The sequence below is a fragment of the Xenopus laevis genome, chromosome 8S (assembly GCF_017654675.1).
Source record: "Xenopus laevis strain J_2021 chromosome 8S, Xenopus_laevis_v10.1, whole genome shotgun sequence".
Taxonomy (NCBI): domain Eukaryota; kingdom Metazoa; phylum Chordata; class Amphibia; order Anura; family Pipidae; genus Xenopus; species Xenopus laevis.
Genome location: NC_054386.1, coordinates 77,890,998 through 77,914,142, shown reverse-complemented (window position 1 = coordinate 77,914,142; position 23,145 = coordinate 77,890,998). Strand labels below are relative to the sequence as shown.

Below are 23,145 nucleotides of genomic sequence, written 5' to 3'. Positions count from 1 at the left end.
CATGTATAATTTCAAATTAAAACAATTACCATTCACATTTTAATGATAGCCTTTAATTACTTAATGTAGAAGTATATTGCCCTTTTTGAACTTCCTTTATCATAGCTTTCTCTTCTATTTTTGCTGCAGATCCGACCTCAGGGAGACCATGTCCAGGAAGATTATCTCAGTCTCATAGCATTCCAGCCTGTTCTCAGATAAGTTCACAAGGAACTGATTGTTCTACTAGAGTGTTGAAGAGGCAGTCAAAAGCTCTGGTATGTTTCTTTCAAATGGGGCCATCTGAAATTTATTGGAAATCATGGCACATTATCTTCTGAATGAAAGCTAAGAGCACACATAGGGATTGTTTACTAAACTGCAAATGCAAAAATCACGAAAAATTACTGTTTTTTTTTTTAATAAAATCTAGGGATTCACCGAATCTAGGATTCCGCCAGGATTCGGCCTTTTTCAGCTGGATTCGGATTCTGCCGAATCCTTCTGTCCGAACCGAACCGAATCCGGGGCGGGGAGGGAAATCACGTGACTTTTTGTCACAAAACAAGGAAGTAAAACATGTTTTCCCCTTCCCACCCCTAATTAGCATATGCAAATTAGGATTCGGTATTTGGCCGAATCTTTCAGAAAGGATTCGGGGGTTCGGCCGAATCCAAAATAGTGGATTCGGTGCATCCCTAATAAAATCTGACTTTTAAAAAAAATCAAGAATTTTTCGGAATTTATTAAAACCAGACGATGAAAAAGTCAGAATCTGAAAATCCGGCATCTCAGACCTGTCGAGGTTGCATATAAGTCAATGGGAGAAGTCCCAATGATTTTTTGATGTGCGCTGGGTTTCAGGCAGTACCCGAAGTTTTCAGAGTTTTCGGGTGAAAATAAATTACGAAAACATAGTGAAAATCGGATGAAAAAGTCAGAAAAATTCGTGAAAATCAGATTTTTTTCCACAAAAGCAAATTTTAGGGAAAAATGTAATAATAAATGAGCGTAAAAAACCTGAGCGGATTTGATCTGCGTTTGTAGCAGAAAATATTGAGATAAATTCGGACTTTGATAACCCCCAAAGTATAATGTCACAGATTCTTCGAGATATTATGCTCGCACATAATATGAAAGCTGACAGGGCAACCTAACACAATATCAGATTCCCCACCTGAACTAGAATTTTATGTAGTTCAGAGCCCCACCTGAACTAGAATTTTATGTACAATGACCAGCACTGTGTAGTCTTGTGAATTTATATTACATTATCACAAATAAATTGCAAAAGTAATGCATAAATGCAACACTGGGGCTGGTACATTGCCCAGGCCCCAAAGTGAACAATACCTGACAAGCACTGACTGTGATTGAACCACAATTGTTCATTGGATTTCCTGAATTTTTATGAGCCAATCAGCCCATGTTTCGGTTTTCCATGTAAAAATCACACATATCAGTAAACTTGCTGATCATGGGACTCTACAGCAAACAAAGTGGAGAGGAGGAAGATGCAAGTTGGAGCTTGCCTCTGTTAATGCCTTATTTTAACAAAGATTAGACTACCTTTCAGTGGCCACAAATACATGGTGCTGTCATACGGCAGGTCTAACTTATATGTAGATGCCTAGAAGAAATGTGATGTGCAGACAGACTGCAAACTCCTTCATGTTTTATCGTGCATTTCATGGCAAATAATGGAAACATACACCTCATTTATAGGAAGATTTTGCTTTAAGTTAGGGGTGCACCGAATCCACTATTTTGGATTCGGCCAAACCCCAAAACCTTTGTAAAAGATTCCGCCGAATACCGAACCGAATCCGAATTTGCATATGCAAATTAGGGGTGAGAAGGGGAAAACATTTTTTACTTCCTTGTTTTGTGACAAAAAGTCACGCGATTTCCCTCCCTGCCCATAATTTGCATATGCAAATTAGGATTCGGTTCGGCCGGGCAGAAGGATTCAACCGAAATTTACTACAAAGTGTATTTTTTTTTACTAAGCTTCTGTGTATTTTTGTCAGTTAGCATGAGAAATACTTTACCCCAATGTGGTTTTGCATATGTTTATTTCTTCCTCAATACCGCTGTTTTTCTCTTATTCAGGACATGACTGGAAATGGCAGCTGCCAGCTAGTTGTGAAAGCCAGGTTTAACTTCATCCAGAAAAATGAAGATGAGCTCTCTTTTTCTAAAGGGGACACCATCCACGTTACCAGAGTCGAAGAGGGTGGCTGGTGGGAAGGCACTCTAAATGGAAAAACTGGATGGTTTCCCAGTAATTATGTTAAGGAATTTAAATCCAATGGTAAGACGTTACTTTTAAAATATTGTGAAGTTGATAATCTTGGATCCAAATAGAACAGCAAACACAAATTTCATCATTGCTCAATCTCCAGGTTTTTTTTTGTGTTGGCAAAGTAACATATGACTAATTAAAAATACCCTGGAAACAACTTCCACTCTTTATGCCTACCTGATATTAATAGCAAGAACTGCAATTAAAGTGGACATGTCACCCAGACACAAAAATCTGTATAATTAAAGTCCTTTTCAAATTAAACATGAAATCCAATTTCTATTTTTTTATTAAAGTATTCATAGCTGTTGTAAGCTCATTTAAAAATCTCAGCTGTCAATCAAATATTGTCTGCCCCTCCTCTATGCCAGTGGCATAGAGGCGGGGCAGACAATTACTTTCACTTTCCATTCAGCACTTCCTAGATGTCACTGCTCTCCCCACATTCCCCCGTTCTCTTCACCATTTAATTGTGTAGCCAGGGCATGGGGATGGACATCAGGTCCCCCATTCTGGTGCACAAACAAGATTCTGAGATGATACAAGGCTTGTCTTAATAAGTGTCCACAAAATGGCTCCTGCCTGCTTGCTGTAATTATGAGTTCCCAGACTGATGGAAACAAGATTCAAATAATTTATATAGTGTAATTAAAGTTTATTTTGCTTGACTGATGTGATAATATAGGATTTTGAATAATTTTTTTGGGTGACGGGTCCCCTTTAATCTAAAATGGAATTAACATAAATCATTTTCAATAGTATTAAAGATTTTCAATGGTATTAAAGATTTTTGTAAACCTAGTTACTATTTCGAACATTTCATCTTTTTTTATCCTCTGCAGTGTTGGTTCTTCTTATTAAAGGAAAACTATACCCCCAAAGCAACAGATAGTTTATATCATATTTAGTGGCATATTAAAGAATCTTACCAAACTGGAATATATATTTAAGTAAATATTGTCCTTTTACATCTCTTGCCTTGAACCACCATTTCGTGATGGTCTGTGAGATCACCTGACCAGAAATACTACAACTCTAACTGTAACAGGAAGAAGTGTTGAAGCAAAAGACACAGTGTGCACCGTGAATCCTAGAATCCCAGGGGGCGGTCCTTATTTTTTTTAAATGGCAATTTTCTTTTTATGATTACCCAATGTCACATACTTCTAAAAAAGTATATTATTATGAAAATGGTTTATTTACATGAAGCAGGTTTTTATATATGAGCTGTTTTATGCAATATATTTTTATAGGGACCTACATTGTTCAGGGGTATAGTTTTCATTTAAAGGAATTTAGAATTAAGCAGTTGACTAATAGACCTGGAGGAGAACTGACTTGCTTATTATAATATGAGTCATAACCAGAAGGCATAAAGCAAATATTGATTTAATTGCACTTACAAATAACTTTAAAATCAACGAAAATATTCAATAAACATGTATGGGATAATAAATATTAATTTTCATAAGGCCATACCTTGTACTTGATGCTAACTAAGCTGCACGAATCCTTATTAGCGGCAAAACAATTGTATTGGTTTTTTTTGATGTTTAAATTATTTTACGTAATATGGAGATCCAAATTACAGAACGATCTCTTATCCAGAAAAGCCCAGGTCCCTTCCTATATATATGTTGGAAGGTTGCTTTTATTACACATAAAAAAAACTGTTTTTTCATAGGATACCCCATTTCAAGCCCAATCTCTAAAAAAGATTCTGTGAAGGTGCTACATATTTATAGGTCTCTATGTACCTATACACTAAAACAAACCAAAATCCACCTGTAAGAAAAGAAATATCCAAAAATAAATAGTGACGTAATGTAGGCAAATATTATATCATACTATAAGCCCAATGTCTGACTCCTATAGACAATCTATACAAATATATTAATATACATGTCGGAGATTGTGACCTATCCTTTGTAATAACCTGATGACATGGTGTTAATTTAAACACTTAGGGGCCGATTCACTAACTTCGAGTGAAGGATTCGTAGGTAAAAAACGTTGAATTTCGAAGGTTTTTTTGGGCTACTTCGACCATCGAATGGGCTACTTCGACCTTCGACTACGACTTTGAATCGAAGGATTCGTAGTAAAAATTGTTCGACTATTCGACCATTCGATAGTCGAAGTACTGTCTCTTTAAAAAAAACTTCGACCCCCTAGTTCGCCATCTAAAAGCTACCGAAGTCAATGTTAGCCTATGGGGAAGGTCCCCATAGGCTTTCCTAACTTTTTTGGATCGAAGGATATTCCTTTGATCGTTGGATTAAAATCCTTCGAATCGTTCGATTCGAAGGATTTTATCGTTCGATCGAAGGAATTATCCTTCGATCGTTCGATCGAACTATCTGCGCTAAATCCTTTGACTTCGATATTCGAAGTCGAAGGATTTTAATTCCTAGTTGAATATCGAGGGTTAATTAACTCTCGATATTCGACCCTTAGTGAATCGCCCCCTTACTGATAAGAATGTTTATAACTGCCTTCTGGGCCCTTAATAAGCAGCAATGACATTTATATTGGTTAGTGACACAAGGTACCAAAAATATATTTGGAGCCCATTATATACAGTATGTGTGTTTAGAAATTATGTACTGGTGAACATTATGGATGTGCAATAACTGTTGCCTTGTTTTAATGACTCTAAGCCGTGTGTTTTGTTATGTGTGCATAATTATTCCTCTGTTATGTATTTCATTGCTCAGATAAACCACTTTCCCCAAAAGCAGTGAAAGCATCTGAAACAGCACAGCTAACAAAAAATTATTATACTGTGGTAAGTTTGTTTATCTGGTAAGTCTGTTAGTTGTCTGCAGTGACTGCTAAAACTAATATGCATATTTCAGAATTTCAGTAATTTGGGCATATGACTTATTTCTAGTGGATTTGGGGTCTGTGATTTTTGCAAATTTATTTTTAAAAGGTAAATGTTAAAACCATAACAAAAAACAAACCAACTAGAAGCAAAACGTTTTGATTTTTAGGGGCACATTTACTAAGCTCTAGTGAAGGATTAGAATGAAAAAAAATTAAAATTTCGTAGTTTTTTTTTTTTGGCTACTTCGACCTTCGACTATGACTTCGAATCGAACGATTCAAACTAAAAATCGTTCGACTATTCAACCATTCGATAGTCGAAGTACTGTCTTTTTAAAAAAACTTCGACTACCTACTTCGCCACCTAAAACCTACCGAGCACCAATGTTAGCCTATGGGGACCTTCCCCATAAGCTTTCTAAGCAATTTCTGATCGAAGGAAAATCGTTCGATCGACGGATTAAAATCCTTCCAATCGTATGTTTTTTCCTTCGATCATTCGATCGAAGTATGTGCGGTAAATCCTTCGACTTCGATATTCGAGGTTGAAGAATTTTACTTCAACCCTTAGTAAATGTGCCCCTTATGTTTTGTGGTAGGTAAATTAATTGATATTACTGTACTACATCATTGACATTTTTGAATTAGGCAGTAAGTACATTCAAAGATCTACAGGTTAAAATGTACAATAATATGTATGCACAGCATTGATAAATCTGGAGTTTGCATCACAGCTGAATAATAATTCAATACTTAGTTACTGTATTTCAGCTTCATGCTAAAACCCCATACTGTATGTTGCTACCTGCTTACCTTTATGTTATATGGTGTGGTGCTGTACAATTAGGTTAGAGTACATTGTCACTAACTCATTTCTAATGTTCCACTTAAATACTTTCCCTTAAGAAATGTCAGGATAGCCAAAAATAAAAAATGTTTCTAATACAGTTAGTTGGCCAAAAATGTAATGTATAAAGGCTGGAGTGACTGGATGTCTAACATAATAGCCAGAACACTACTTCCTGCTTTTTAGCTCTCTAACTCTGAGTTAGTCAGCGACTTGAAGGGGGAGGGGCACATGGGACATGTGTTCAGTGAGTTTGCAATTGATCCACAGCATTCAGCTCAGATTCAAAAGCAACAGTTATGGCCCATGTGTCACTGATTGGTTACTGCCTGGTAACCAGGGTAACCAATCAGTGTAAACCAAGAGAGCTGAAAAGCAGGAAGTAGTGTTCTGGCTATTATGTTAGACACCCAGTCACTCCAGCCTTTATACATTACATTTTCGCTTACTATTTACCCAGTGTTTATTTTTATACTGAACAATTCTTTTAAGATTTGTATTTATCTGTTTAGAAGGATGTTTAGGTTAAGTTAACTTTTACTATGTTATATATTGGCTAATTCAACTGGCCTTCGTTTTTGCTGTTTTCAATTTTTTCAATTATTTGCTTTCCTCTTTTGACTCTCTTCCCAGCTTTCAAATGGGTATCACTGGCTGCATCTAAAAAACATATAGGGGTATATTTATCAAAGAGTGAAGTTAGAGATCTCCACAGTTCGCTATAGTGAAATTACGCCACATTTCTTTGGGATCTTGAAAAGCATATTTAAATCCCATAGAAATGAATGGAGCGTTGCGGAATTTCACTCTTGAGGACTGCGGCGATCTCTAAATTCACTCTTTGATAAATATACCCCCATACTCTGTAAAGCTACAAATATTATTTTATTATTACTTTTTATTACTCAGCTTTATAGCCATGCTCTCTTCTATTCATATTCCAGTCTTTTATTCAAATCAGTGCAAGGTTGCTAGGATAATTTGGATCCTAGCAACTGCAATTTGCAATTGCTGAAAATGTAAATCGGAGAGCCGCTAAATAAAAAGCTAAATAACTCAAAAAACACAAATAGTAAAAATGAAAATCAATTCCAAATTGTCATAGAATATCACATTATATAATAATAAAAGTTTATTTAAGTGAACAATTTCCAGAAGTCATAGCTTTAGCTCTTATGTGAGACCCAAGCAGAGAACCTGTTCCAACACTTCTGTACTTAAACGATTTCACTTTGTTAAAATAACTTTCTAGCTGAGTCCAGGGCCGGGTTTACAACGCAGTTGCCCCTTGGCCTGCTGCCGCCCATCGCCCCATCCCCTTCCATTGTGTACATGCGCAAATTTGCAGCATGGGGTCCGGAGTACTAGGGATTGGTGCACAGGGAATTTTAAAAACGATTGTATCGCCTGCAAATTCCCAGTGTTTCTGGGTGTGGTTGGGCTGCATGCCGCCCCCCTAAAATTCTGGCGTCCTAGGCCTGGGCCTTTGTGGCCTTTCCACGAATCCGGGACTGGCTGAGACATTAGTTCTCCTTACTGGTATTATTGTTTTACTTTATGTCTTTATACTGGATAACAGCAAATGTTATCAGGATCTCTGATTTTTTTTTAACACCTTAAAAATACCACAACGTCTCATCTATATTTTGAATTTTCCTTTTCAAGGTATTGCAAAATATTCTGGAAACTGAGCGAAGCTATTCCAAAGAACTCCAATTACTGCTTTCCACTTACCTAAGACCACTTCAGTCACATGATAAGTAAGTATTCTAAGCCATTAATTATGGATTTAGAAAATACTGTATGCTTTGTTAGGTTAAGGGCACACCTGGCAATTCGGGGAGATTTAGTCACCTGGCGACTAATCGCCTCGGCTTTGCAGTGACTAATCTCCCCGAACTCCTTCCCTCTGTCTTGCGTCGGCTATAATTAAAAGTCCCCTGTGGCATGGCACACGCAGCGCTTCGTATTCCGAAACCTCGTGAGGCAACTTCGGGCGACCAGAATACGAAGCGCCGCGTGTGCCATGCCGCAGGCGACTTTTCATTATAGCCGGCGCAAGACAGAGGGAAGGCATTCGGGGAGATAATCGCGGCAAAGACAAGCCGATTAGTTGCCAGGCGACTAAACCTCCCCGAATCGCCAGGTGTGCCTTACCCTTATGTTTGTTATATCACTCTGGTTCCTACTATGGATAGGGTAGTCTGTGCTAATGATGCTCCTAATGCCTTTGATAAAAATTGGAACCACACCAGAACAGGTTTTAATCAATGCATTTTTGGGCATCAGGGTACATATTCAAAGGTTTAAGGCCGAAGACAAGAGCTGAAAAGGTGGAACAGTCCAGATGCATGCTGGTTTGGGGCAAGTGGCAGGCAAAGCAAAGTCTAGGAACAGGTATATACAGTATATCAGAGCAGATGGCTGACTTAAAAAAGTGGATGAGAAATGCTGTTGCAGTAGGCTCATATTAATGACTTCATAAGTGCAGGAAAAGAATTGTTCATATAAAAAAATATAACTGGCTTCCTGGAAAATAAAATATCTCAAGGGGGTTATTTATCAAAGTCCGAATTTTTCTCTATGTTTTCTGCTACAAACTCCGATCAAATCCGGACGGGGTTTTTTTTTTTTAACGCTTATTTATACATTTTCCCGAATTTTTTTTGCGCTTTTTTCATCCGATTGTCACTGATTTCACGTTTTTTTTTGGAATTTTCACCCGAAAAGTCCAAAAGCTTCGGGGGTATTGCACGAAACCCAGCGCACATCAAAAAATCATTGGGACTTCTCCCAGTTATATGCAACCTCGACAGGTCTGAGAAGCCGGATTTTCAGATTCTGACTTTTCCATCCTCGGGGTTTAATAAATTCCGAAAAATTCGTGATTTTTGCATTAGGAGTTTAGTAAATAACCCCCCAAAAGTGCATCTCAAAAATTGCAACTGAAAACATCATAATTCACCAACAGACCAACAACAAATAGTACAGGTATCCAGAATGCTCGGGACCTGTGATTTTCCAGATAACTGATCTGTCCGTAATTTGGAAGGTACTGTTTAATCACTACAGAGAAAAAGGAAATCAGTTTTAAAATTTTGGATTAAATGGAGTCTATAGGAAATGGCCTTTCTGTAATTCAGGGTTTTCTGGTTAATAGGTTTCCATACCTGTATCAGGATGCCAAACTGCAATTAAATTCATACAATGTACAATTGCACATCCTCCCATTAGTTTATTTCTTGATTAAACAAAGGGTATTACCATGTCTCATTCAGATATATCATGACTGCATCCATTAATATGAGTAGCACAAGCATAAAGATAAATTGTGCTTTGTACTGAATAGTTAATGGGCAAATAAATGGAATCTTTTAATTTGGCTTTTGTAATACTTGGTTCAGAGATATCAAGTACAACAGTCTATGTGGATTGTGTATCGGTAAGAAGAGAATGATCCTTATAGGTGCTGTAAGGGAATCATTGCTTATATATGTAAATGAAGGAGGCGTAAAACTTAAAAAAAGTTTTGTTGTTTTGCAGAATAAGTGCTGCGGATGTCAACTCTTTGCTTGGAAACTTTGAAGAAATCGGCACATTTCAACAATCCCTATGCCAGGCTTTGGAAGAATGTGCAAAGTAAGATAGTATTCCTTAAACTGCAGTGGACTGTATTTAGGATTTCATGCTTCAAACTCATATACGACAATTATATTTTCCCCTTAAGGCTAATGACACACTGGGGATATTCTGGGCATATTAACAACCACTGTAATCAGGCAGAAACTGTGCTGCTTAAAAAGCTGGTCATTAACTCCCATAGCAATTTTTGCAAAATGTGCCGTCTAAAGCATACCCTGTGGTGACTGGTGAACTTCTACAGGGACCTGTTATCCAGAATGCCTGGGACCTGGTGTTTTCCAAATAACAGATTTTTCCATAATTTGGATCTTCATACCTTCATACCTCTACTAGAAAATTATGTAAACATTAAATAAACCCAATAAACTGGTTTTGCTTCCAATAGGGATTTATTATATCTTAGTTGGGATCAAGTACAAGCTACTGTTTTATTATCACAGGGAAAAAGGAAACCATTTCTAAAAATTTGGATTATTTGACTATAATGGAGTCTATGGGAGACTCGGTAATTTGGAACTTTCTGCATAACGGATTTCCGGATAATGCATCCCGATTTATTTAAGTAAATGCAGAGGTGATCCTGGCCCCTTGCCGGGCCTGCTGCCGCCACCCCCTCTGCTCACCTTTTTGGCACTGGAGGGAATAGCCGAATTTCTGGTTTGAAAAAATATTCTCTTTTCTTGATTGGCACAAAACATCAAGCCTTTTATCAAATGATAATATCTAAAACAATGTTTTTAAACAGAAAACCCTACTACCCATCTTTGTGTGCCTTTATGTTACCCACGCACTTAGTTAGCCCTCTAAGGTTGTGATCTCTACATATATGATCTTGCTGTGTGTTTTAGCACACTAATCTTTAGAACTCAAAATATTTTATACCGTATATACTCGAGTATAAGCCGAGTTTGTCAGCCCCCAAAATATGCTAAAAAACTCTACCTCGGCTTATACTCGGGTCAAGCACAAAAACGGTCGCCGGCGTCCAAGAATAGTCGCTGGCGTCCAAGAATAGTCTCCAAGAATATTAGCCGGCGACCAAGAATGGTCGCCGGCATCCAAAAATGAGACGCCGGCACCTCCAATGGGAGCAGAAACGCTCAATTTTTTGATTGAAACTTACCAGAAGCTTCTGCATTTCTCACCCTAGGCTTATACTCAAGTCAATAAGCTTTCCCAGTTTTTGGAGGTAAAATTAGGTACCTCGGCTTATACTCGGGACGGCTTATACTCGAGTATATACGGTATTTGTTTTCCTTCTTTCTTAATGTAATTTAGACCCAGACAAATGCTGCTTTAAATGGCAGCAATGTACAAATAACTTTTAAAGCACTGGAGATTTTAAGTTTTCAGTGGTTTTTAAGTTATCTGTAAATGTAATTGTAGTATCTGTCTGACTGTTTACATTCTATGCACTCCTGGCTCTGACCCCTCTGAGGGAGTTATTTATTAAAGAGATACTGACATCAGAAAATAACCCTTTTATCAACATGACCAATAGGTAACTTTTATATTTTGAAAAGAAATTTTTAGTGTCAGTATCACTTTAAAGTCAGATTTTTTTCTGGGCGGATTTTTAAAGGGGAAAAATGTTTTTCCTAGAATAAAAAAACTTTTTTTTTTTTGTAGAAAAAGAAAAACTTGTTTTTTTCATAATTTATTAAACCCAGATGGTATTAAAAGTCCAAATAAAAAAGTACTCCATCTCACACCTGCCGATCTCATGTAGAAGTCAATGGCAGATATCCTGTTTACAATTGGAAGACATCCTGATCTGCACTGGGTTTCGTACAATAATCTGAAGATTTTGTGATTTTCAGGAGATCCAATAGTCGCAGTTTTTGTGCAGAAAGTTTGAAAAAGTTGTAGTTTTCCCTTGACAAATCTGAAAAAAAATCATATGATTCGGATTTTTTTTCACGATTTTATCAAGTCTTTTGCCACACAAGAAATTTTCTGGAAAATTTATTGATAAATAGGCAGAAAAAGTCAGTGCGGATTTGGTCGGAGTGGTTTTTAGAAAACAGTGAGAACATTTCAGATTTTGATAAATAACCCCCTTAATGTTGCATGCTAGCTGATTCACAGATTTGGAGTAGAACTGATTCTTGTTACAATGTTTTAAAGGAGAAGGAAAGTGTTCTTGCACTTGGGGGTGCCAAATGTTAGTCACCCCCTAGTGATTGGATTGACTTACCTGAAACCCTGGGCTGGTGCTCCTATCAGCAGAAAACTGCACCGGCCCAGGGTTATACCAGTGAGCACCACGGAGCGATGATCTTCTGGCTTCTTCTTTCTTCAAATTTCCCGGGGCAAACGAATGCGCAGTTGAACGAAATAGCCAACTTTTTAGTTAAAGTTCAGCTTTTCGTTCTGCGCATGATTTATATCTTCTACACCAGAAGGAATTATAACTGCAAAGGACATTAGTTTGTGATGAGAAGCATCATTATGGATTTGTGAACAAGATGTTCTCTAATATCAATAACCTTTACTAATTTGTTTCTTTTTCACTTACAAGCAAAGAGCATGTTATAGAATGCTCAGTCCTCTGCAATCTGTCTCCATCCACTGTATTGCTTGTTACTCATACACAGCTTGTAGTTATTATTATTATTTATTATTAATAACATGTTTACAAAATGCCAGTATATTCTACAGTGTTGTACAATAAATGGGGTTCTACATAAACATACAGGAAAACACACAAAAAGACTAATAACCAATACCAATTACTAAGAAATAAAGAGGGCCCTGCCCAAAAGAGTTTAGCAGTAATGCAACAAACAGAACAAACAGGAGAGCACATGTACCTACCGAATTAGAACTGAATGTGACTCTTTTTGATAGTTTCCATAATATTTTCCATAGACCTCAATTAACTGGCATCTAGCAGGCAAACCGGCTATATTAATCAGTTTCATACATGGGGTTTTCTCAGCAAGATGAGTATTTTAGGTAGTTTTAGGGCTCAAACAGTTGATACCGGGTTGTTTCATTATTACAAGTGCTTTGAGTAAATTATCAGAACAAGTGACTCTCTCTCTCTCCTGTAGTCCCCAAAAGATTTTCTAAATGCATTCACTGTATTAAAATTTCAGTATTAATTTCACAATCCCTTGATTATATAATTACAGTGCAGAGAAGACATTTCATGGAGAGTTGAGGATTAACTTTGAATCACTTAAGGCACCCTGTTGGCAAAGGTTCTGTGTAAAAGGACATTTCTTTCATGTGCATTTTAACCCTTAGAACCAGCACACTATATTTTCCTACATTCAACTTGAAAAATGTGGTGCTGTATATATTAATTACGGGAGTCTGTCTGTACAGTGTTACTGTAGAATATGTTGGTACTGTGTTAATAATAATAATTAGTGATGGGCGAATTTGCTTCGCTGAAAAATTTGTGGATTTCGCTGGAAATTCGCAAAACGGCAAAAAATTTGCAAAACGTTGCAGGCGTCCGTTTTTTGGCGAAATTGTGCTGGTTTCCATTTTTTTCGGACGCCGGCAAATTTTTAGGCAGTTTCGCAAATTTGTTCGCCCATCACTGATAATAATAATAATATAAACAATAATAATACCCAACATGCATAAGCATTGATATATGTACCGTATATACTCGAGTATAAGCTGAGTTTTTCAGCCCCCATATTATGCTGAAAAAACTCTACCTTCGCTTATACTCGGGTCAAGTGCAAAAACTAAGAATATTCGCCAGCGTCTAAGAATAGTCGCCGTCACCTAAGAATAGTCGCCGGCGTCCAAGAATAGTCTCCAAGAATATTCGCCAGCATCCAAGAATGGTCGCCGGCGTCCAAGAATAGTCTCCAAGAATATTCGCCAGCATCCAAAAATGGTCGCCGGCATCCAAAAACGAGACATCAGCACCTCCAATGGGAGCAGAAACCCTCAATTTTTTGATTGAAACTTACCAGAAGCTGCTGCATTTCTCACCCTAGGCTTATAATCGAGTCAATAAGCTTTCCCAGTTTTTGGAGGTAAAATTAGGTACCTCGGCTTATACTCGGGACAGCTTATACTCGAGTATATACGGTATCCTAAGACTGCTAATGCTGTGCTAGCTATGAACATTATTACTATACTAAAAAAAACAACACAATTTGTTTTTCTTTTTATTCCTTCCACATTGTCTTTCTAAAACAGAATTTGTCACTGCCCACTAGATGTCACTGTCTAGTTTATTAAACAAACTGCTGCTAATGAAACAGTGTTCTGCACCTTGTAATAGGTTAGAAAATGGGTATAGAAATCATGCATTTACACATTTATCAATTTAATCATAATTCAAACGTATTTGTTAGCTTTTCTGTGTTTGTTGTGTGACAAAAGAAGAAAGGCTTTGCAGAGCGGTTTATTTGAATGAATATATTTTAAATAATGTTTTGTTTCTTTTTTTCAAACTTATATTTTGCAAAGGATGAGGATGAAATGTCCCAAATGTACCCAATTGTGAAGTTCGATCAATGTCAAATACATTTTAAGGCATTACTCTTGCTTACTGAATTCATTGAAATAAAATGTGTTTGACTGTCGTTGGCAATAGGAAGTATATTAACATTTTGCTGCATTTCCACAATGTTTTCAAGCTGACTGTGCAGGTAATACTGCCTTTAGTGAGATGGGTTATGGTCACTTTCCCCACTAGAAGTAAACTGTGCAGCAAAGAGATGCTGGAAATGCAGCCCCTGATCTCTGGTCCTGTAAAGCAGAAAATCCCCCAGGAGTGACAGTATGTCTTTTAAATGTCACCAGGAAAGTAATTGATATCTGAACCTTAGATGAAACTGCATCTGATCAGTTAGATAATCTTACAGGGAGTTACCCAGTTCCTTTGGTGAGAAAGTGGAAAATGCAAGTTTTGTGGTGGCTCGGAGTCTTAAGAATCTCAACAAGAGAGTTTCTGAGCTAACTGAAATGCAGTTTCATTTTTCAATTGCATCATTTATAAATTGGGAAACCCCCTGTTAAAAATGGCCATTAAAGTTTATTTAGTACTGTTATAATTTTGGGCTAGCCCTGAAAGCTGGCTGTAGATACACAGATCTAGTCGTACAAACCTCCTTTTTATATAATTTTTGGATCGTCTGGGAAATAATTGTCCCAACAATTTTAGTACCATAGCAATTGGTCATTTAGTCAATCAGACAGGTTACAATATGTCTACTGCATAGTGATAATGTCTTTGCATGAATTGCAATATCCATGGGTGACAGTTACTACTATTTGGGGGACATACAATTGCTGTCAATTAATGGCCAGAACATAACCTGATTTGATATTTTTCCTACTTTTATCCTACAATTTAAATCTGAACTGTTAGGGGCAGATTTATCAAGGTTCGAATTTGGAATTTGAAAAACTTCGAAATTCGAATTCAAAAAGACTAACCGAAATGAAATTGAAGGGGTTTTTATGTCAAATTGGTCCGTTTTTCGATTGAATTTGAATTGTAATTCGATCAATTTCGATTCAAAGTTCTTTTTTAAAAAAAACATTGACCAATTGACTCCAAATAGGTTATAGGCTAAAACAGACATTCGGCAGGTTTTAGATGGCAAATAGTCGCAGTTGAATTTTTAAAGAGACAGTACATACATTTCTACTTTTTTTCAAATTTTAATCGAATTTGGACTATTCCCTAGTCGAAGTTCACAAAAATTAGTTCGAAATTCGATTTTTTTTTATTCGAATTTTCACTTAGACCTTTGATAAATCTGCCCCTTAGTGTTAGATCGTTGCATTGAAACCAACAATCGAGATCGGAACATTCACCATACAAGGAATAAAATCTAAACGCCTATGGCCAGCTTTAGTCCATGATGTACCTAGACATAACATGTTTAGATCCCTAGTTTGTGTGAAACATTTGAAAATCCCAGACATTCAGCAAATGATTGATCCCTACTAATTTCAGAATGTTGAGGAACAGGGATTTGGATGAATTTGTATAATAAGAAGAATCAAGTTTGATTTTGAAATATGTCATTAGCTGTAGTGACTTTATGTACATAGCTGCTCCTTCTCCAGGAATTATATTATTTCTGTCTGCAGGTTACCAGAAAATCATCAGAAAGTTGGTGGCTGTTTTTTGAATGTCTTCAATCAGTTCATGTCCTTATATTTATCCTATTGCTCCAATCATCCGACGGCCGTTCGTGTTCTCACACAGCAAAGGTGAGGGGCCTTTGTGTATTTTGACTACTCAGATTTCCTACTGAAAAGACTGGTGTGTCACAAAATGAACAAAATCATTCCCAACAAGGAACACAGAATCATTCACTATTTTAAATTGAGTTAACACAACAAACATGTTTAAAAATGTAAATGCAGATGTAAGAATACTTACAACTGTGTCTAAAAGAAGTGACTAGGCCCAGTGCTAAATATTATACCTTAAACCTTCTATACCTGATCTATATCACATATGCATAGATTTAAATCATTCTAGAGGTCCACTTTTTGTCACAAAACAAGGAAGTAAAAAATGTTTTCCCCTTCCCCCGGATTCGGTTCGGTATTCGGCCGAATCTTTCGCGAAGGATTCAGGGATTCGGTGCATCCCTAATTGTCATGTATATACTGGCTATAGACTGGCAAATATTTTGTCAGGTAAAATTATATATATACTTATAATACACAAAAGCCATGAATATCCTGTAAATTATATCCTTATAAACGGTGAGTTCTGATGTCATTTCTGTCACATGACTCACTGAAATTTGTGTATTATAATAAATAAAGTACCCCCAGTTGCAAAATATGAGGATATTATAAGTTACCTCGGAGTTCCATGACCTGTATAAAAACACTCGGCCTTCGGCCTCGTGTTTTTATATGGTCATGAAACTCCTCGGTAACTTATAATATCCTTATATTTTACAAGAGGGGGTACTTTATTCACTATATTATAGGTAATATTTTAACTACACTTGTTTCAAATATGGCCTAACATTTTAAACTTTTTTAACTTTTACTTTTTTGTAACCAGTAAGATAAGAACTTATATCTTTATTTTATAGTGATGAACTTGGGATATTTATGGAGAATCAAGGAGCACCAATACCGGGTATTCTAACGTTGACCACAAGCCTTAGCAAACCTTTTATCAGGCTAGAAAAATATGTCACTCTCTTACAAGAACTGGAAAGACACATGGAGGTACCTTAAACTATTTCCGGGTATTACAGCAAGTATATTGTGTTGTCCTAATATAATATAGTCAGTGACGGGCGAATTTCTCCTGTTTCACTTCGGCAAAAAAAAGTGAAAATCTACATTGATGCCCGCGCAATTGATGGACGTGCGTCCGAAATGTCGATTGCTTCAATTTTGACGCTGGCGTTAAAGTCAATGGGCGTCCGAATAGCGTTGACGCATGGTGATTTTGATGCGAGCGACTTTTCAGACGCGCACCCACAATTTTTTGACGCAGGCGAATTTTTGCGGGAGATTCACGAATATTTGCTGGTGGTGAAAAGCGGAAATTCACCGCTAATTCGTGACAGGCGAATTTATTTGCCCATCACTAAATATAGTACATTATAAAACTAAGCAAGTACAGTCTTGACAGAGGATTTATATATCTGTAATTGAGCCTGTAAACTGAAACAAAATAAAACATTGTCAACACCGAATGTCATCTGACACTTAGGTCCCCATTTTAAAATGCTTAAAGGGATACTGTCATGCTGAAAATTTTTTTTTCAAAATGAATCAGTTAATAGTGCTGCTCCGGCAGAATTCTGCACTGAAATCCATTTTTCAAAAGAGCAAACAGATTTTTTTATATTCAATTTTGAAATCTGACATGGGGCTAGACATATTGTCAATTTCCCAGCTGCCCCAAGTCATGTGACTTGTGCTCTGATAAACTTCAATCACTCTTTACTGCTGTACTGCAAGTTGGAGTGATATCACCCCCTCCCTTTCCCCCCCCAGCAGCCAAACAAAAGAACAATGGGAAGGTAACCGGATAACAGCTCCCTAACACAAGATAACAGCTGCCTGTTAGATCTAAGAACAACAATCAATAGTAAAAACCCATGTCCCACTGAGACACATTCAGTTACATTGAGAAGGAAAAACAGCAGCCTGCCAGAAAGCATTTCTCTTCTAAAGTGCAGGCACAAGTCACATGACCTGGGGCACTTGGGAAATTACAAAATGTCTAGCCCCATGTCAGATTTCAAAATTGAATATAAAAAAATCTGTTTGCTCTTTTGAGAAATGGATTTCAGTGCAGAATTCTACTGGAGTAGCACTATTAACTGATGCATTTTGGAAAAAACATGTTTTCTGATGACAGGATCCCTTTAAGCCTTCGAGCAGCAAAAGTTTAAAGAGGATGTTCACCCTTTGCAAAGTCCTACCAAAGTTACTGTTTTACTACATTAGTGTATTTGGAGAAGTCTTGCTTTTGGTAGAACTTTGCAGAAAGTGAAGAACCTCTTGAAGCATGAGCAAAAGCTACAGTATAACTTATTCTTTTGTAACATAACTAATTGTGATATAATCTTGCATTGCGTCTTTAAATAATTGTGGTCAGATTATCTAGTCATCTGTCACGCTACATAGTCGAAACATGATTCCTTTCTCTTACAGGAAGCACACCCAGATCACATAGATGTTCTTAAAGCAACTGCCGCTTTCAAGACACTTGTGGTAGGTGATGTCAGCTTTTAAAAATATTGTGTTTATATTTATGGTATGAAGCAAACTGTGGAATGAATCACAGCATGACATTTTTCCCACTGTGCACATGGAAATAAAAAGATTTGCAGTTACGTTTTATAGATTTTGCTCTTTTTATCCCCAGGCTTCTCAGTTCTTATAAACGGTGCAAATTTTTTAAGGTGATAATGTCACAGAAGCGGACGTAATGTTAGATGTGGCTATAGACAGTCTATCACCCACCTTACACACAGGCTAGGCTAATGTAATGGCACCCCAAAGACAGACCAACACCCACAAAAACATTGCCAACATCAACGTACAATTATTAATTCCCTGTTCTCTATTGCACATAATATATAAGGCTACATAACAACCAGTCAGAGGTTTAGTTTCCACTAATTCAACAAACACCCCAGCAATAGACACTTTCTGCCAGTCGTCAACTAGTTAATTAGTATACAGAGCTTTAAGACATACGCACTTTTATACAGGCTATGGCTTCTTTTTAGAGTAGCAAGTAAAAAATGTATACAATTTTATATTTAATATTACCAAAGCAATATACAGTGTCGGACTGGCCCACAGGGATACCAGGAAAACTCCCGGGGGGCCCAGGTGTCAGTGGGCCCTCATGCTGCTAAAATTTTGGCCTGTTTCATGGCCATTCCCTATTTCTATGAGAACAAAGAGGCTAAATAGGTGGAATAATAGATTATAGTATGTAAAGAAAAGAGACTAGGAAAATAGAGGTTGACTGAGGGTGGGCCCCTGGTCTAAGGTTTTTTGGTGGGCCCCTGGTGTCCCAGTCCGACACTGGCAATATATATATACAAACAGGGTCGGACTGGAGTAATGGGGGCCCACCGGGACTGCCACATGAAGGCCCCTCCAGGCAGTCACCGGGGACCCCCTCCTGGCTTACCTCTCGGGCCTCTCAGTCTCCATGTGCGCGCTCCTGCGCGAATGCTGGTGCGCCGTGCACCTGCACAAACACCTGTGCAGTGCGCGCCTGCGGGAACTCCCTCGCACTGCGTGCCTGCGCTGCGCGGTAGCAGCAGGTAGGCGGAGCCCGACTGGGAAACATGGCTGGGCCGGGGCCCACCAGGTTTTTTCCCGGTGTCCCGCCAGCCCAGTCCAACACTGTATATTAAAAAGTATTACCAAAAAGTAATACATAAAATTATACAATTGCGGTACAGTAAGGTTAAAATATAGGCAACCTGAGCACAGACAAAAAGCATGGATCTCTTCCCTTTTACTCCTTGTGGGACATTCCTCCTTATTACATTCTGCATGAAGTAGGTGTGCTCAGGAACGTGTACAACCTCTTGTAAATAGGTTTTGTTCCAGGCTTGTTTCTGCAATATAATATCTGTATTTGTCAGTACCAAATTTCTATGCATCGCACAGAATGTATGAGTTTTATATCCTCTTACCATCCGTTTGAATAGGAATACCAATATATTGGGGACACTGTGCTCTCTCATCCTTTGAGTTACTTTGTGAAAACTTTTATCTTTTGCTTAGTAATAAACCCTCAAATTCGACCCTCAAAGTTAAATCCTTCGCATTCGAAGTAAAAATCATTTAATTCAAACGATTTTAAGCGATCGATCGAATGATTTTTCTTCGATCAAAAAAAGCTTAGAAAAGTGCTGGGGAAGGTCCCCATCGGCTAACATTGCACCTCGGAAGGTTTAAACTGCCGAAGTATGTAGTCGAAGTATTTTTTAAAGAGACAGTACTTCGACTATCGAATGGTCAAATAGTCAAAAGATTTTTAGTTCGAAACGAAGTCGAAGGTCGTAGTAGCCTATTCAATGGTCGAAGTACCCAAAAAAATACTTCGAAATTCGAATCCTTCACTCAAGCTTAGTAAATGCGCCCCCTAGTGTTAAAAGGAGAGGAATAGGAGGTAAAAAGTAAGGGATAGTGTGAGAGAAAATCTGATTAAGAGAAAATTGGGTGGCAATTTTCCTAAAGTGTCACAGTAATAAGCTATTTATAAAATAATAAACCGGATAAATTGGATTTGATTCAGAAGCGGTTAGAATGATCACATATGTTAATTGGGGGGGGCAGTCTTTTTCCAGATTGGCTGGACTGGATATCTCAGTCGTAACAAATCCCTGAAAGCTTGACTAGTGATTACATTTTTTTAATTGATCCAGTTGAGCTAATGAAGCAATGGACTTAATTGGTCAGTTTAATTGAATTCTGATAGCTGTGTACCCTGAAGGATTCCCAGTTTGATACATTTGCCATTAGTGGTTCTAAACGATTTTAATAAATGTACTCACCGAAGGCAGTGGTAATTCCAGGCGTGGCCTTGTAAACATCATCAAATTCAAATGTTTGCGTTTATACAATGTTTTTGCAAACACATAGAGAACTGGCTAGAGAACTGCTCATGGCAGTTAATACATTTTTCATATGAGCATCTGCCTTAAAGGAGAACTAACGCTTAACTAAAGAATAGGCTAGAAATGTTGTACATTATGTTTTGGGCTTCTGTACCAGCCCAAGGCAACCACAGCCATTTAGCAGTAAAGATCTGTGTCTCCAAAATGCACACAGTAGCTCCCCATCTTCTTTTCTGCTGATTCAATGAACCTGCTCTGTGCTGCTGTCACTTACTGAGTTTAGGGACTGACTCAAAATATACAGTACACATAGAATATAAATGTCACAATATAAGGCTGATTAGTAATTAATACAGATACTTACTACATAGCAGCACAGAAACCAATGTAAATAACATGAGAATTAAATAATAAGCCTTGTAGCATCACCTTTTATTACAGGCAACCTCATTTTCTGCTTGATAATTTGCAACAATTCCTGAGCTTAGCTTCTCAACAGCTAAAATTACTCACTAATCATGTGCGTGTCAGACACTTTCCAAGATAGTGACCCCCTATGACAAGTTTGAAGTCCTGAAACTTTAGGCTTGTGCAATAAGTTCAATATCTAAAATATGGCATTTTTAGCCATTCATTTATAGGGTTTCGTTCTTTTTTTTAAGTGTAAGGAATCATTCAGGCAGTTTTTTCATATAATAACTCTCAAGTACGTTTCAGTTACATGTACTATTTGTTGTAGAACAATTGATTTGAAGCTTCAGAATGAGGACAATTTATTGCCAATAGATTAGCCACAATAGTGCAAGCTAGAACTCTATATTTATTCTCTAGAATGCTTTAACCATACCTGAATAAACAGCTCTAGAATGTCCCTCTGTTTGTTTAGGATAGCAGCTGCCATATTAGCTTGGTTTGACATAATTACCTGCCGAGTCTCTCCCTGCTTGCTCAAGCCCCTGCCCTGGAGGTTTAAAGGAACAGTAACACCAAAAAATGAAAGTGTTTTAAAGGAATGACAGTATAATGGGCTGTTTCCCTGCAATATTAAAACTAGAATTACAACTATAGTTTTTATACACAAGCTGCTATGTAGCAATGGGGGCAACCATTCACACACAGGATTCAACAAAAATCCCATGGTTTACTACAAAGTTTATCTGCCCATGGCTACACAGCAGTTTGTTTATTAAAACTATAGTAGAGCTTCTGAAGCTAACACCCCCATTTTACTAGTGCAGCATAAAAGTACTTTATATCTTCATTACTTTAAAACATTTTCATGTTTTAAGCTGATAGAAGGAAGTCTGATACAGAAGCCCATGTGTACACAATAAGGGCAGGGGCACACAAAGCTACTGGAGGAGATTTAGTCCCCAACGACAAATCACTTCTTCGGGCGACTAATCTCCCCAAACTGCCTCCCCGCCGGCTAGAATCTAAATCGCCGGCGGAATGACGCCCAAAGTTTCCTCGTGAGGCAACTTCAGGCAACTTCGGAAAAGGAAGCGATCCGAGTGCCATCCTGCCGGCGATTTAGTTTCTAGCCAGCGGGTGGCAGTTCGGGGAGATTAGCGGCCCGAACAAGGTGCGATTTGTCACTGGCCGATTAATCTCCTCCAGTAGCTCCGTGTGCCCCTGCCCTAAAAGGAAAGAATTGCAGTGTTTATTTTGACAGAGGACTCGGAGTAGCTTGTGTATTTATAAAGACCTTTCTGATAAAGCTCACGTAGTTCAACCTTTCCTTCTCCTTTAAACCTTTAATGGTTATTAGTATTTATAACTACAAATGAGTTTTGTGTATATTACTACCATTTTGGGCATACTTGTCAAAAACTGCTAGATAATACAAATGTTTAAAAACCCTACTTTCCACAGCCTTTTTTGGCTTAAAGTGTTTAAGAAGCTTAGAAAATGTGATTGCTCTTGAACCTATAAGTCATATGCGGTATAGTGTTGTAGATTTGTTGCAAAAACAGATTGTGATTTTTAAAATTATGATATACTGTATGTACATATACATGATAGATATTTCCTTATTTGCTCTTCAGCTCATGAAGAATCATGGCATGTATGACCAAATAGATAGGATATTTGACATAGGTTCTCTGTTATCTATAATGATGTTTTGTTCTTTTCAGGCCCAGTGCCAAAATGTGCGCAAGAGAAAGCAGCTAGAGCTGCAGATTCTTTCAGATCCCATTCAGGGCTGGGAAGGAGACGATATTAAAAGTTTGGGTACTCCAGTCTTCATGTCACAAGTCATGATACAATGTGGAACAAACGAGGTACGTAGAGGGTTGTTCCTTAAGCACAAGTTTTGGGGGGTTGTAGCAAAACAGATTGTACAACCTAGAGAATGTAATTTCAGGATCAATGCCTCTGTTTACCAGTCACTCAAGAATAGTAAATGCAAGACATCTAGAAATACTGCTGAATGCAGTTTCAGTCAGTGTTTGCAAATCCTTTTCAGAAGGGACACA

The 23,145-nt window shown here is 37.7% G+C and overlaps 1 protein-coding gene across 4 annotated transcripts in view; it reads left to right on the top strand.

The window, feature by feature from the left end:
* Positions 1 to 23,145, top strand: part of arhgef6.S (Rac/Cdc42 guanine nucleotide exchange factor 6 S homeolog) — a 59,962-nt gene that overhangs the window by 12,150 nt on the left and 24,667 nt on the right. For all 4 annotated transcript variants that reach the window (XM_041575141.1, XM_041575140.1, XM_018233134.2 and 1 more), the window contains exons 4-12: positions 130 to 257; positions 2,092 to 2,293; positions 5,002 to 5,072; positions 7,626 to 7,720; positions 9,504 to 9,599; positions 15,681 to 15,803; positions 16,649 to 16,787; positions 18,231 to 18,290; positions 22,804 to 22,950. In XM_041575141.1, the coding sequence (XP_041431075.1) occupies positions 130 to 257; positions 2,092 to 2,293; positions 5,002 to 5,072; positions 7,626 to 7,720; positions 9,504 to 9,599; positions 15,681 to 15,803; positions 16,649 to 16,787; positions 18,231 to 18,290; positions 22,804 to 22,950 (1,061 nt within the window). The remainder of the gene's footprint in view (positions 1 to 129; positions 258 to 2,091; positions 2,294 to 5,001; positions 5,073 to 7,625; positions 7,721 to 9,503; positions 9,600 to 15,680; positions 15,804 to 16,648; positions 16,788 to 18,230; positions 18,291 to 22,803; positions 22,951 to 23,145) is intronic.